Raw genomic sequence first — 15587 nt, 5'->3', positions numbered from 1 at the left:
ACTTGATCCAAGGAAACTGTAAAACAATTAATATAGGTTCAAGTCCTGACCTTGACATGGCTGAAGAAACCACTGATAATTTGAATTGCGAGTTGGTCAAAGTAGGAGTTTAAATTACAAAGACTAGTTTGAAAGCTGTACATTAAATGGATCAGAGAAGGAAAAAAAATACCATCTAATACAGTTCAAAAAATAGCTTCAGAATGAAGACTGAGTAGAGTCAAATACAAGTGTTTAAATATTTAGTGTTTGAGAAGAGATTGAATTTGGGAAAATGATTCATGATTTTTGAGAGATAAAGTTAATAATTAAACACTGATTTGATAGCACTAATTTTAGGTGAAATTGGACAAACTTGTCGTTCTTCCTGATGAATGCTTCCTAAGAAACAAGTTGAAAAACTGAACAAAAATGTAAAATAAAAACCCTCTATAAAGCATTGAAAAACTATCCATGCAGAATGCAATGAGTACTTGAAGGTATATTTTATGAGAAATGAAATACATAGGAGTTAACCAAGTATTTGTGGCTATGGGGCAGATTGCATACACGACCAGAATTCTTGCATTCATCTCCATTTACAATAAGATTCTGAAGTTTCCTCCATGTATTAAATAAAGTACATGACTCTAATTCTTGAATCAAGCTTAGGCTTGTGACATGTTGGGACAAAAACAATACAATAGATGTAAAATTATACTCAATTCAAACTTAGACCTACAGTATTGTACTTTAGTTTTCCTAACTCTACCAAATAAATGAAGAAAAGGAAAATTATCATTCTTGTATGATAGACATATAAAAACCCACAAGGTTCTACAGATAATTCTTTAGCAATAAGTAAATTGATAAATGTAAAATCATGTACAAAAATCCATTACATAGACCTGCAATATTGAATTGAAAAATGCGTATTTAAAAATTCCAAGATTAAGTTAGTATTATAAAAATAACATATTTTCACAAAATGCATAAATTTTAAGCATCATGTCAGAATAGAGAAAATGTATGTTCTCATAGGATACAGTTCTCATAAAGAAAAACATTTATCAACATACATTTAAAAATTTTTGTGGAGGGTAAATGTAGGTATCAATAATAGATCTAGAGACTGCCAAATAATTATCTGATAGCTGAGAGGTTATTGTTTGTCACTGAAAATCTCAAGGCCAGTGAGAAATATTATAGGTCTTATCACTGGGCCATGCTAACTTACTATTAGCAAGAATGTAAGGAGGATTTGAGAGAGTCCCATGGTTAATAGGTAAAAAAATGTTGAGGAATTGTAATAGAAGCCTATCCACATGGGATAAATTATTATCTCCAAAGCCCTTGATATACCAAATCCTTTGATAAAATGCAGAATGATTATAAAGTTCTGAACAATGTAGTGTAAATGAATTATGTAGCATTAGGTTAATTATTTACTATGGGTTTAAAGCTTTATATATTACTCCATTTAGGAAAAAAAAATGGGACCAGTCAATGCTACATTTGGGTGAAGTCAGTGTTATATTTTCAGATAAAGAAACTGAAACTTTGAGGGTTTTTCCATTTTCTTACATGTTTAGGGTCAAATATGTCAACACATATTTCACTAAAATCACTTCCGTCCTATGGTGGAGTTTCTTCACATGCTTTTCCTTTCATTGTTCAGCAGCGGCCTAAGCCAGAAGATGGTGTTGTTATTAACATTTTCCCTCCCACTGTTTCCATAACACATTTAGACAAAATTATTTTTGAGCAACCAGGCATCCTATTGATTTCATTTTGGATATTTTGTGAAAAAGCAATCCAAATTTTCCTATGCCACTGCTTCTGATAGAGTTGGACAACCATGAACTTTTGCCATGCCTTTTGCAATTTTAAATTTCTCTTCTTTTCCTCTTTTTTTTTTTTTTTTTTTTTTTTCTGTTCTTCTTGACTCCTAGAATTGAACTCGGGACCTTGTGCTTGCCAGGCAGGCACTTATGCCTCAGAGTTTTATCCCTGGCCAATGTTAATTTTCTTAATATTCTTTCTATCCAGATTCACCTGACCCAATTCACTCTTGAGATTTCAGATAGAAAAATCCTTCCAGGAGATAAATATGACTGTAATATGCCCTACTTACAAACTTTCCATTCATTCTCCTCTTCTCAAAGCAGTCTCCAGCCTCCTAAACTTCACTTATTACGCTTGTGTGTGTTGCCTGTATTTTTCGCACCCTCATGTCTACAGCAAATCTTTCACCTCTCAGTGCAGGTTTCAAGTGTAATGGAGTCGCGTTTAAAAAAAAAAAAAAGTTACTCAGCTTATTTTCCATTGTTTTTATAAGTGCTTTCTCCTTGCATATGGCTAATTTGTATTTACCTTTTAAGTTTCATCTTATATATTTTAGATTACATTTTCTAGTGTAATTCCTGAATTGAAGCTCTTCTTAGTCTCTAGGTTTACCACAGTAATCTTCCACTATCAATTCCTGTTTAAGAGCAGTGGAAAATGTCTACTTTGTCTCCTTCCTAACCATTCAACATGTGCATATGCGCGCGCGTGCACGCACACATACACACACACACACACACACACACACACATCTGCGCGTGCACACACATATGCTTATTTTCCCCTTGAACAGGACTTGAGAGTCCCAGCTTACTCACTTGGTTCACAATTCCCTGTAGTTACTGTATTTCTTGTCTGATTTTTGTAGAGATGTTGGCTTCTTGTTACTCTTTTCATAGTAACGGGTTCTTCCACCTGTCTGCTGTGGTGCTTACTCAGGGGGTTTTACTTCTCTGGGAAACAGGGTAGAAATGAACCCCTTCATTCCTGTTTTGGGTCAACTCTTTAGTTTGTTCCCCCAAATCACAACCTGTCCATGTATCTGAGCTATATTGTTTCAGATCATATTTTCTGTCATTAAATTTTAAAAACTTGAGGAAAAAATAAGAACATTACTATAAAAATACCTATTTTCCAAAAAGGTCCTAGCAAATGACATTACATGTATAGAAGGTTTACAGTGTTGTCCTGGAACCTCTGTGGAGCTTGGATCATTCTCATCCAAACAACAAATCTTTGATTCATTCTAATTTTCTTTTTCAGTATTAAAAAAAACAAGAACACATCATAGTCATCAAGCTTCCGTGTAGATTTTACCAGAACTGGGAGGCTTGCTGACCGTGCCTGAGGGGAGGAGGGAGTGTCCAGAAGGCTCTCACATCTCTTCTTTCCGTGTCAGACAGGAATATGGCATGCTGGAGAAGCAGCTGAGAGAAGTCTTCAAGGAGAGAAGCACCATCCTTCGTCAGCTGACAAAGACATCCAAGGAGCTGGATGGAATTAAAGTGAACCTTCAGGTGAGGTGAAAACTAATTACCTCCAGGGATGAAAGGCCACTGAGTGGCCTCATTAGATTCACCTGCGTTTTTAAGGAGTTCTTTAATGTATTTCTGAGCTTCACCATGGCACTTATTATTGTTACTACATCAGCTTGGAAATAAACGGCATCTGAAATGCAGGCTAGCGAGCTCAGATTTCCAAATACAGGAAGGAGGAAATGGCCCTGCAAAACCATCCATTCCTCACAGCTGCTTAGATCAGTTTGACCCCTGTGTTTTTCTCATTATGAAGTGTTGAAAAGTAATTAGACTTGAGCTTAAATAAATAAAGGAGAAATAATTTGTGCAAAAGCATTTAAAATTCTCTCTAGAATAGCTCTAAAGATTTTCAAAAATAAATCTCATTCCTAAAATGGGCAAGTACATCAGGAAGCAGATGGCCACCTGCTAAAACTTACCCCCGCAGTGAAATATGCATTGAAGAACAGATATTCCAAACCATAAGTCTCAATAGCTGACAATGTTTTAATCTTTAACTTGAAAGATTGCTTATATTAATCACCATGTATTATACATTTGCTTTGTGCATTATACAAATGCTTTGTGCATTTTGTACAATTTAGTTCTCATATCAATGAAGCAATATTGTTTTTGGATTTTCCTTGACATAAACTAAAACACTTAGAGAAAACGAGTGACCTTTGAAAGTCAAAGAGGAAGACAGAATGCAATGTGTTCCTCAGCACTCTGTTTCTGAGTGTTCCTCAGCACTCAGTTACCACTATACCTCTTCTCCACGGTTTGTTGTTCCTTTCGGGGTGACATAACCAGGGTGATGACAATACAGCAGCAGTCCCCAAGGCTTGGTGAAATGGGTCGCAGGCCCCGTATCAAGTGTTCTTCCTGACACTTGTATTTAATTTTCTCATGGAGATCTGTCACTGTGTCCATGAGGAAACTGTTACATGAAGGTTTCAAAATTAAGAGCACTGAGTCAGCTCAGGCACAGAAGTGGTATTCGGACACAGTGCCGAAGCTCTGGGTCTGCAAGTCCTGTCACGGGCAAGGTGGAGATAAGAGGAAAGGCCACTCAACCCCACTAGGCCACAAAGATAAGTAACCTGGAATGACGGAATGACAGAAACACAGGAATAACAGTGCTACTCTGGAAATGGGCACAGATCATTAAGCAAACAGCAATCGAAAAAAAAAAAAAAAGCTGCAGATTGATTGTGAGTTTTGTAGGAAGCCAGTGTCTGTGGTGCACTTTATTAAGTGGAAATTCACTACCAGTTTTCACAAACTGAGCAAACCATTTGATACATTTGGGTTCTCAGAGCTGTGGAACACAGGGTACTGCCAGACTCCTGCAGGCATGTGATCAGATGTGCAAACCTGGTCACCATATCCAGGGTTACAAAGATGCTCAGCCTCTGTGTCAGTATCCTACGTCAAGGCATCTGACTGAAGACTACAAAATATACTCTCATGGAATAGTTTTTGAAAAATTTAAGAATCATACAGTTGGCTATAGTTGAGCTTTTAAAGTACTTTTTGTTTGTTTTGTGCGAGCCACTCGCAGAAGATGATTTTTAATGTTTTATCTTATTGAATTTTCTCAGCAAACACTTCTCATAATTAAGATACGATATTCATCATAAAATGGGCCTGAATGTCTCAAAGAAGCCACGTGAAGTGCTAAACTGTTATGCATAAAATGTGGCAACTTCAAGTTCCAAATGCAGAGTAAGCATCTATTTAATCCACTATACATTTTTTAAAAATAGAAGTTGAAGAACATAAAAAATTTTGGAAGTTTGCATTTGAAAGTCTTTTCCATCCATAGTGCCTGAATAGGATGAAAATATCCAGAAGTATGAAATCATGTGGGTGAATTAGCTGGTATATTAAATTTTGATGTCCTTAATGGAACAGAGATGTACAAAGATTTGCACCCCACTTCTCCACCAGTGAGGTATGCCTTGCTCACTCAAATCTGACTATATATACTTTGCATTTCTGCATCTCAAGGGTGTTTATTTTTTTCTGGTGCTGGAAATTGAATCCAGGACCTCAGCTATGCCAAGGATACAATCTACCTCTGAGTTCCACCACAGCCCACAGCCTCATTTTGTGACATGAAATTTCTTCAGTACAACTTCCTAAATTTTTAACCTGTACAATGTCTAGACTATAAAAACATCAATAAGTGAATAAACCCATTTTTATTGCCCACTTCATCAGTGTTTCCACACCTCCATTTAACCTTCTTAGAGGTGAGCTGTGCAGTGTCTCCAAGCTTTATAGTTCACATCTCTATTTTTGTTAGCTGAGATAGTGAACTGACAGGAGCCATTTGACCCTGATGCACTGGGATTGCTAAATACCACCAGCCATGACATTCCTTCTCATGCATCCCCTCCTTCTGCCTTAATAGTGTTTGGGGGAAGCTGCTGCTCCTCAGTAAGCAGCATACAGCTTATGGGCTTCTTCCCAGGGAAACCTCAGACAGATGCTGTAGGGAAGAACCTTCTCATGTGAGGTTCAACCCACCACATAAAAACAATACTACTTATTACACCATGTGCAATTTTCTTCTCTGTAGCAGGAGATTGAGATTTCTGAAGCTGTCATTATGCCTCTGTATAGCTCTTTGCACTTTCATGAGAGAAGTTTGTTAAATAAATAGTAGGAGGGCATTTGCTCTTTGCTACTGTCATTTCCCAACCTGCCATCACAGCTCCATAAACACAACCATCATGTCTCCCTTGAAACTTTTAGTGCCAAAATGACAGGTTCTCTGATTAAACAGTTTATTTTATATAAATAAGAAAGTTATTAAGTTTTGTATGACAGATTCTCAGAAGAAAAAATCTTCCTGAAGAATTTGTGCTTTAATTAATGGCTTCTGAGTCCAGAATTTTCCAAAGTGCATAAGCATTCATGACTGAGATTTTTGTATATTTTTTCTTCACATCCTGTTTATAGAGACCACTCACATTTTACACAGACCTATTTCATGTACTCTAATGCATGACTGATGAGTAAGAAACAGACTAGAGCAAACAGGCATCTGCTTTTGATGGCTTTGATCTGTAATTGAGTTGTTTCTTGATTTACACAGGGAGTCCCTCTATGTCCCATTGTATTTGTTAAAGCTGTACCAGAAGTAGTTGGACATGCCTGCAGAGAACAATGTATAGCTTCAAAGGCAATGAGCAACATGCAGTTTATACTCATTTAAAAAGAGCCCTAGCTATTTGGAGAGCATTTTCTCCTCCATCAAACTTTGAAAAACTAAGACCGAGCTCAGCCTCTGTCCCTGTTCATGAAGCCCAGGGACCTGTGGAAGGGATTTCCTGCCAACATCCTGAGCTCTGTCACAGCTGTGTTTGTATTCCTGTTTCAGATCTCAGGTGCCAATGGTCATACCTTGCTCAGTACACCCCAAAATAAAGTGAGCCTCACTTTTCACCAGAATAAGACTTTCTTTGTCCATTTTTCTTGCCAGTCTTTAAAGAATGATGAGCAGTCTGCCAAAACTGATGTCCAGAAACTTCTGGAACTGGGCCAGAAACAAAGGTAACATTGAGCTTTGTATCCACTTTTTTTCTCTTTTTCTTTCTTCAGTTTCTTTTGCAACTCCATCCAGACATATCTCCAAGTTAACTAAGAATTTGTTCATTCTAAATGCATGCATTCCTTTGTCTACTTTCTCTGGCTTATACACAAGTTTCACTTGGGAATATTGTTTAAATGCAAATTATCACTCAGTCAGCTGGGATGGGACTTAAGGTTCTGCATCTCTAACAAGCTTGTAGGGCCTGGTGGTGCCATGCTTCCTTTCCAGTAACTCATGGTTGTAATGTCAATGGCCAGAGATAATTCCTTCTGTTAAGTATCCCCTAAGAGAGACCCCAAAAAGTGCGTTCATCAATACACAGATCTATTACCTTGGGCCACAGTTGATCTTGTGGAAAAGTATCAAAATTTGATCAAGGCAATAGTGAATGCTAGAGTGTTAAGGAAGGTGGTAATCTTATTAAGACTGCAACTAAACTTGTTAAGATATCACCCATGTTAACTTATGCATTTTAATACTATTGAATTTTAAAATCTTTTTTTTTCAAAGCAAAGTTGTTAGAAAGGTATTTCCATCTAGAAACAAGCTAATACTTGCCAGAAAATCCTCTATATTATTTGCAAATTTAGAAAAAAATATCATCCTTAAAAATTCCTTGTAAAAGTAGGTATTAATTGTCATTTTATAGATTGAACATTTTTTATCAAAGTGTTTAAGTGAGTTTCTGAGACTGGTGTCAATTTGGATTTGAAATGCTCTCATACTCAATAATTACATCTTTTCACATTGGTTCACTGATCATAAAGCAGAAAACTGTGAAAAACCTTATGCACAAATTGCTTTAAGGAGTCAAGTATTAATTGCTTTTATCAGTCTGTGTCTCCTCCAGTGAGTGGGCCCTCTGGACCTGAAACCTATCATTGACATTAATTTACAATGTGCCAATGACATATTTTTAAAAAATCGAACCTAGTTTCAAAGATTGACTAAGTTATTTATTGTGACACTTTATTATCCTGAACAGGATTAAACAGAGATTGAATAAATTATTGATCTGCACATGCTTCCAAAAGTACTTTATTTTAAAGGACTTTATTAGCTTGAAATATATCACTTCTTAAAACACCTATTCTTGGTATCTTCCAAATGTTTGTGACTAATGGAGAATTACAAACATTGTTTTGAATATAAATATTGTCTTTTAGTTTACTTGTAAGACATAGCAAATCCTAGGCATTTCAAAAACATGGATGGGCCTATTGAACCCTGGTACAAGAAATAAGCCATGCACAGAAAGGAAATTCTCCCTTAATTCCATTCCTGTTTGGGATCTAGAGACACCAACCTCACCAGGGTGGAGCGTGCTTTTGTGGCTACCAGGACTGGCATGGGTGAAGAAGAGGCTGGGGGAGATGTTGCTCAACGTATGTGAACTTTCAAGCAGGTATAGGGAGCTTGAACAATCTGCCGTGTAACACGTTTGAAAATCCTGTCCCTTGGAAAAAATGAAAATGATGGAAAGAACACATAACTACTCAAAATACCAACAGGCATGAAACATAACTGCTTTTTGAACAGTATGTCACTGTCGACAAGGAGAATTAATGAAAACAGGTAGAAATAACCAGTGAACAATTCACGTGCCATACCCGTAAGAAGGCTGTGTCGACTGAAGAAGTCAACCTTGCTATTTGGGCAAGGTTAGGCAATAAAGCTCCATGTGGACTGGGACCAAGAGAAAAACAGCTTTCCCAGAGTAGACTTCAGTGACTAACAGCACAGAACTCACTTTAGGTATCTCAGTAGGAGACAATATAATTAAAGACCTTGTCTGTGAAAGCTGCTTTTGTTGAAATAAAGAGATACAGACAGAGTGAAAAAAAAAAAAAAATAAATTGTAGATAAAGACAGTGAGACCTTAACAGTGAAGACCACTGAATGAAAACAAAACAAACCAAAAATAAATGCAGCTTCTCTTCTTCACGGGAGGGACACAAGTGAGGAGACAAGGTGATATGTGATGGGAACAGGAAAATCTGCTCATTGAGTTTGCTCAACTTTTCTTAAAATATCTATGTTTAGTTCTAGAGCATACAAAATATTCAGACAAATTAGGAAAAATACGAAGTTGAATTAGATATTTTTTGCCTGTCTACATCCTGGTATCATGTGCAACATACCAGCTAAAGAAGGCAGACTTTCAGTGAAAGGAAGCAGGTACAGTACCCTGGTACTGTAATTTCAAGGTTTTATCCAGATTAGAAAGATTGTTTAAAAGGCGTACGTAGTTTGTGCATGCAGTTAACTTCAATCCAAAATCTCAGTCAATTCCACAGCACATAACTCCTCAAAGTTGTTCAGTATCTGATATGTAACTTTTCCTGTTTATTGAAAACTGAAATATAAATTCATTGTTACATGACTTTGAAAGACAATGAGGAATTTATTTCCAAATTTACATGTATTGATAAAAAGACGAGAGAGTAATTTTATGCAAAGATGAGTTAAAGTCACTTCTAGGTATCAAAATATTAATTATTTGTAAACAGAATTGTTATCTAATCTCAAAGAGTGTAATGTGTTGAAGAGGTCTCTGGCTCTCCATGTGGCTCTTAATAACCACCTTGTCCTCTGCAAAAAATATTTAATCTGAAAAAAAAGAAATATAAAATTTCATTTTCTACATTACTTAGGGATTTATTAATGGAAAGCAATTTTAAATTAAATATCCCAAAAGAATTTGTAGTAGCATTCTATAAAACTAAAGAAATGACAAGGGTAAGGGCAAATTATCCAACCCTCAAGGTACTGAAATTGGAGTTTATAATTATTTTAGATACTCCCCCACAGAATAAGTTGTGAGAATATGTTTTTTATATTTATAATTTTGCAGAGAAATATGAAATGACTGCCATTTAACATTTACACACTATGCATTTTTACTCTGAAACATCAAAAATTGAATAATGTCCCACAGTTGTTACTGGACCTATCAAACCTTCAGAATTAGGGCTTTAATTCAGCCAGATCCCACTGTGTGGTAGGAAGTAAATTAGTCAGCTCTCTTGTTACTGGTACCAAACTACCTGGCACCATAATTTAAAGGAAGAGAGCTTTGTTTGGCTTCTGGTTTCAGAGAGCTCAGTTCACAGATTCTTGGCTCCAGGACAGTAACATGATGACAAAAAGATCTGGCCTGACAAAGCTGCTTGGCTCCGAGTGGCTAAGAAACATGGAAAGAGAACAGCCCAAGGATAAAGGGACAGAAAACAAACATAGCACTCAATATCTCACTTCTAAGAGCTGCACATAGATGTGTGTTTCACCAATATCCCATGTTTCTCTTCAGCCAGTCAAGTTGACATAGCATAATAAAAGGTCACAATCCACCCCTGCTCAACTTGACACTTGTACATATCAAACTTAATAAATAAATACAATAACAATATAATAATTCAGCCTAATATAAACTTGTTTACAACCAAAATGCAAATAATCTCTTCCCCAGGGCCTCAGTAGTTCTGGTATTTCCAAAAGTGCAAGTCAAAGGTTGCATTGAGATTCAAAACAAAGTCATAGGCATGAACTTCAGTCATATTTGAAGCACAGGCCATTTAATCTCAGAACACAATGGACAGGTTTAATATGCCATCCAAAAAGGCAGCTATATATGAATAAAAAAGTATCGGATCAAAGCAAGAGCGAAAGCAAACAAGCTACTAGGAGATTGTGTTACTTCACATCCTGTTCCACAGGAGATGGAGGTGCCCTGTGACATCTACGGGCTGAGGACCCCACACCACTGTCTTGGTTGTAACTCACACAGCCTTTTTTTCAGGTTGTCTCTACGTACAGTGTATACCTTTCCTTGGCAGACAGTCCACGTTCCTGCCATTGATGACTTCTAATTCACCCTCATGTTCACTCCCACAGTTTCGGGTTTTACTCTTTCAAGGACTCTAGGACCAACCTCCAAGATTTTTCTTTGAAATCTGAATAGAAAACTCCTAAATTTCAAAACTCTTTTATGTTTCATGCTCATACATCCAGTGTCACTTGAGGGATACCGAAGTCTGTCCCCAGCTCTACCAACAGCCAGGCCTCCTTGGACTGTTGGTTGCAGCAGCCTGAGTGCCTAGAGGCCTGAACATGATGGAACAAATATTGGAAAATCCATTTTATACAAGCCCCTTCTCCAGCAGGAGTCCCAGGGCTCCAGTCTCCATTCATATATTTATTGTTTTTCACCCTTAAACTTGCAGTGAGTAGGTTCTTGCTTATTTTTATGATGCCCTCAAGGACTACACTCCTTGTCCCAATTTAAAGTATTTCACTTCTTTTTAAAGATAATAAGCTCTTCAGCTTAACATAGCCTTACACGTGATTTGTTTGGGGCCAATTTTAAGTTTTTTGAAATTTTCTGCTCTAGTGTTCGCACGTAGTTCTCACTATAATTCTGTCTAAAATCAGCCAGTAAGACCAGTGCCACAGCCTGAAAGTTGGATTGCCTTAGTAGTTTCTCAGCCAGATCAATTAATATAAGTCTTCTGCAAAGTCTGGAGACATGGGGAAAATGCAGAAATGTTTCCTTGCAGGGTTTAACCAAAATGCCCTCCAGTCCATTTGCCAGTGGAGTACTTGTTTCCAAGTGAATCCTTTGGCTCTTGGCCATTATTGTCTGCTTTCTTTCAGCATCCTCATCATTCTAGTTCTCTTTTCAGCACTGGGACCAATATTGGATCAACACAATTTTAAAAGAGGAGATGTTTATTTTGTCCCCCATTTTTAGAAATTTCACCCCATTTTTGGTAAGCACAAGAATAGAAACTATGGTGGCAGTGTTTAGGTGGATGAAATCTACTCACATCATTAACAGCTAGGAAGCAGAGCACAAGGAGGACACCAGGAGAGAGATACACACTCTCTGGGTAAGGCCCTTAGTAATTCGCCTCTTGCAACAAATCCCCACCCCTCAGGATCACATTTGGCTCTAGTGGATACGTGATTCATTCACCTTCAAAACATTTACCAGTGCACATATGAGGGGATTGGAGGCATCTCAATATAAAGCATGACAGTGATCTTCTCAACTCCCTCCAGAATCTCTCATTAATCTTTTGATAGAATTCTTGAATTTTTCCAGTCCACATCTCCCAATCTTCCCAAGTTCCTTCCATAAACCAGTTGCAAAAAATTTTGGATCAATTTGTTAGGGGTAATCAGAACAATGATTCCATTTCTCTGCTACAGATTTTCTGTATTATTCAGTTTTTCTGTTGCTGGGAGCAAACTGCCTGACATCACAAATTAAAGGAAGAGGGATAAATTTGATCCAAGTTTCAGAGAGTTCAGTCAGGATCCGCCAGCTCCAAGGGAAAAGCATCATGGCGGAAGGGCTTGGCATTCAGGAAACAGAGGAGGAAATAGTGCCTGAGAGGAAAGACTAAGAATGAGTTATAAATAATAAATCACACCTCCATGTCCCATGTAGATCAAGTGAGCTTACTAGTCTTCTAGATGTGACTTCCCAGCATCAAGGTCTTACCTCAGGATTAATAGTCATGGGAGTCCTGCAGAGCAATTCTGCAAACATCATCCATGGGACATCTTGCAGTTTTGCAAATCTGTGAGATGAAGTTTTGGTCTACATAAAGCCTGAGAGCAATGAGCATCTGAAGAGATGAGAAAAGAAGGCAGCAAAAAATGGAGAGAATTAAACAATGAAATATGCACCTTTCCATTGTCCCTGACAGCATTCACTGGCCATCCAATATGTGGAATATTTCACTTCTTTAGTTTTCCCTAACAGATTTTACTTTTTATCTTCCATTTATCACTATCTCTAAATTTTAGTATAAGGGCATTTAAATAATGAATGTATTTTGCAACTTAGTTGTTTATTAAATGTTTTATATACATAATTTAACACAAAACTGATTCGGAAGGCGGATGTAAGCCCGTAATTCCACATAGCTGAGAGACTGAGGCAAATGGATCAGAAACTTGATACTAGTCTGGGCAATTTAACAAGATGAAATCAAAATAAAATATTAAAAATTGGGCTGGAAAAATAAGTCAATGTGAAGATTCTGGTATAATACAAACTATTGTAAATTAATTAATTCCAAAATCTGAAATTTGAAACAATTATTACTGTATTACTATAACAGTTTTGGTTGAAAATACAATTGAATTGCATTTCACTTATTCAAGATCTGAGTATTTAGTCTAACATTCTCATCAGTCCCTCCCTTTCCTTCCTACCTTCTTTCCTTTCAAGTATTCCTCTTCTTTCTCTCTCAGTAGAAGCAGTACAATAAATTTCTGTGCAATTCCACTGCCTCTCTATTCATCAATTTTCTGTCATAAAGTGTTGCCATATTTTGATGAGAGGCTTACAATAATGATTTAAATACGATAAGACTACAAGATTTGTAGAGATTTATTCTGTGTTATGTTACATTATGCTATGGATGCTCTTCATGAGAAGAATCAGAATTACTAATGGAATTACAGACTTAAATGTCCACATATCAGACAAGTGTGGCATGCTGATGTGAGACAGTAGAGGCTGCTGAGATGTGACATCCACTTTAAACCAAGCACAGAAAAGGCATCATCAATGCAGCCTAATTCATCCAGGAATCAAACTGACTGTAATGACGTGATAACCCTTGCTAAGTATATTTGGCTTTGCCAAAGTTCAAGGTGATTTCCACCAGCATTTAGGCTCTTTCAAATTCTTGATGTTTCAAGTGAGGCATAAAACTTCCTGAGTAGAAAATCTGGGACCCCAGGACAGAAGAGCAGCTCGTGTTAATGTGGATCTTGGTAACCTGCACTGCTACTGAGGTTACACCAATGGGCTCAAAACTGTTGAGTAATTCTTTCTGGGCATCATGCTGAGGATTTTGTTTACACAGTGTCCTAAAAACCCAACCACAAGCCTCCTTGTTAGTTCTATCATGATACTCCTTTTACAGGTGAACCAATTGAGTCTGGGAGGGTTTCTCACCAACCCAGTTTATCAGGACTAATTTCTTGTCACCTGGTTGAGAATGTTACATGACCTAACTATTTTGGGCACTGCTAAGACAGGAGCAGCCTTCTTTTCTTCTTCTTCTTCTTCTTCTTCTTCTTCTTCTTCTACTACTACTACTACTACTACTACTACTACTACTACTACTACTGCTACTACTTGTTCTGCTTTTTTCTGGTGGGAGTGCCGCTAGCCAGGATTTCTTTGTACATGTATATACACAAGCACTAGCCTTTTAAAAAAATAGCTATCCATTTCCAAGTGATAGCTTTGGTGATAAAATATAGTACAGGCAGATAATGTTATTAGTCTTAAAGAAGTAATATATAAATCCTTAAGAACTTAAGAGAGAGCCAGAAGAGGATCTGCCTCTACCTTCCAGGTGCTACAACCAGAAGGCCCTTTCCTCCACGTGCTCAGCATGGGTAGAGAAAGCCAAAAGATCTGCCTTTACCTTCAAGGAGCTGCCGCCAGAAGGCTCCTTCCTTAGGCAGCAGGGGCAGGCACACACAGCCAGGTAAGCCCTGTGCACCTGTAGGTCACCACTGGAGGCCCTGTGTTCCTTCATGCAGCCATTACCCACTAGCAAAATCAGACAAACACACCCCTGTGTGTCTGCCACCATCACGGGAGTCCCAGTGTAGACACATAGGCTAAGAGAAGCAGCCCCACCTCCATGCACCCCTGATCATCAGCAAAGCCCCAGTGTAGCTGCACAGCTCTGGAGAAGCCTGCTCCACACTATGCTACCTCCCTGTAAATCTGGATTAAGAGGAACCCAGGTGCCTGTCCCATCCGACTGCACTGCCTAGGGACAGCCTACATGGGAAGTGCCTGGAGCCTCACAACCAGCTTGTTGGGAGGAACCCCGGACAATATTAAGGTGAAGGAGCAAAAGGCAAACTTAGACATCCAACCCACACAGAATAAGTCTGGGAGATACAGTCATGGAAGAAAACAGAAGTCACACACCTGAAATCTCTGGAGACGATACCAACTGAAGTAAGAAAACAACTTCATGCAATTGTAAAAGGAGTCAAATCAGAAATAATGTTCCTGGCAAAAGGAGAAATCATAAATATACTGAAAGAATTGTTTAACAGGTCTAAAGAAGATATAGACAAAACAGAAGAGAATATGAAAATGATTGGAAACCTTGAATGAATACAGAAAGGAATTACAATGCATGAAACAGATTCAAAAACAGAACCAGGAAATTAAAAATTCAATCAAAATCTGTCAAAACTGCTTGAAAGATACTGAAGGTAGACTTTCAAACCTTAAAGACAGGATTGAAGCTAGTGACTGTGAAAGAATAGATCTCTTAAAAATAACATGGAATCAAGAAATAACAACTCAAAGGGTGCAAGATGACACAAAGAAGCATAATTTAAGAGTGACACGTGTTGGTGAAGAAGCAGGGGTCAACACAAATGAAATTAAATGGCTTTTCACAGAAGTAATAGAAGAAAACTTCCCAAACATGGGAAATGGGTCTGACATGTAGATAAGTGAGACATATAGGACTCCAACTAGCCATAACCAAAGTAAGTGTACACCAGACATATAATAATCAAGATCCCAGAAATTCAGTACAAGAACAGAATCTTAAAAGCTGTTAGAAAAAACGCACAGACCACCT

At 37.6% G+C, this 15587-nt stretch overlaps 1 protein-coding gene across 5 annotated transcripts in view; it reads left to right on the top strand.

Moving 5' to 3' along the window:
• Positions 1–15587, top strand: part of LOC100726918 (leucine zipper protein 2) — a 433952-nt gene that overhangs the window by 194429 nt on the left and 223936 nt on the right. For 4 of the 5 annotated variants that reach the window (XM_063256771.1, XM_063256768.1, XM_063256770.1 and 1 more), the window contains exons 2-3: positions 3224–3341; positions 6835–6905. In XM_063256771.1, the coding sequence (XP_063112841.1) occupies positions 3224–3341; positions 6835–6905 (189 nt within the window). The remainder of the gene's footprint in view (positions 1–3223; positions 3342–6834; positions 6906–15587) is intronic. The other variant, XM_063256769.1, reaches the window with a different exon arrangement.

Source organism: Cavia porcellus, unplaced genomic scaffold (genome assembly GCF_034190915.1).
Source record: "Cavia porcellus strain 051 isolate PalLab524CR breed Dunkin Hartley unplaced genomic scaffold, mCavPor4.1 scaffold_9, whole genome shotgun sequence".
NCBI lineage: Eukaryota > Metazoa > Chordata > Mammalia > Rodentia > Caviidae > Cavia > Cavia porcellus.
The sequence above is the reverse complement of the archived record's forward strand: the minus strand, read 5'-3'. Positions and strand labels throughout refer to the sequence as shown.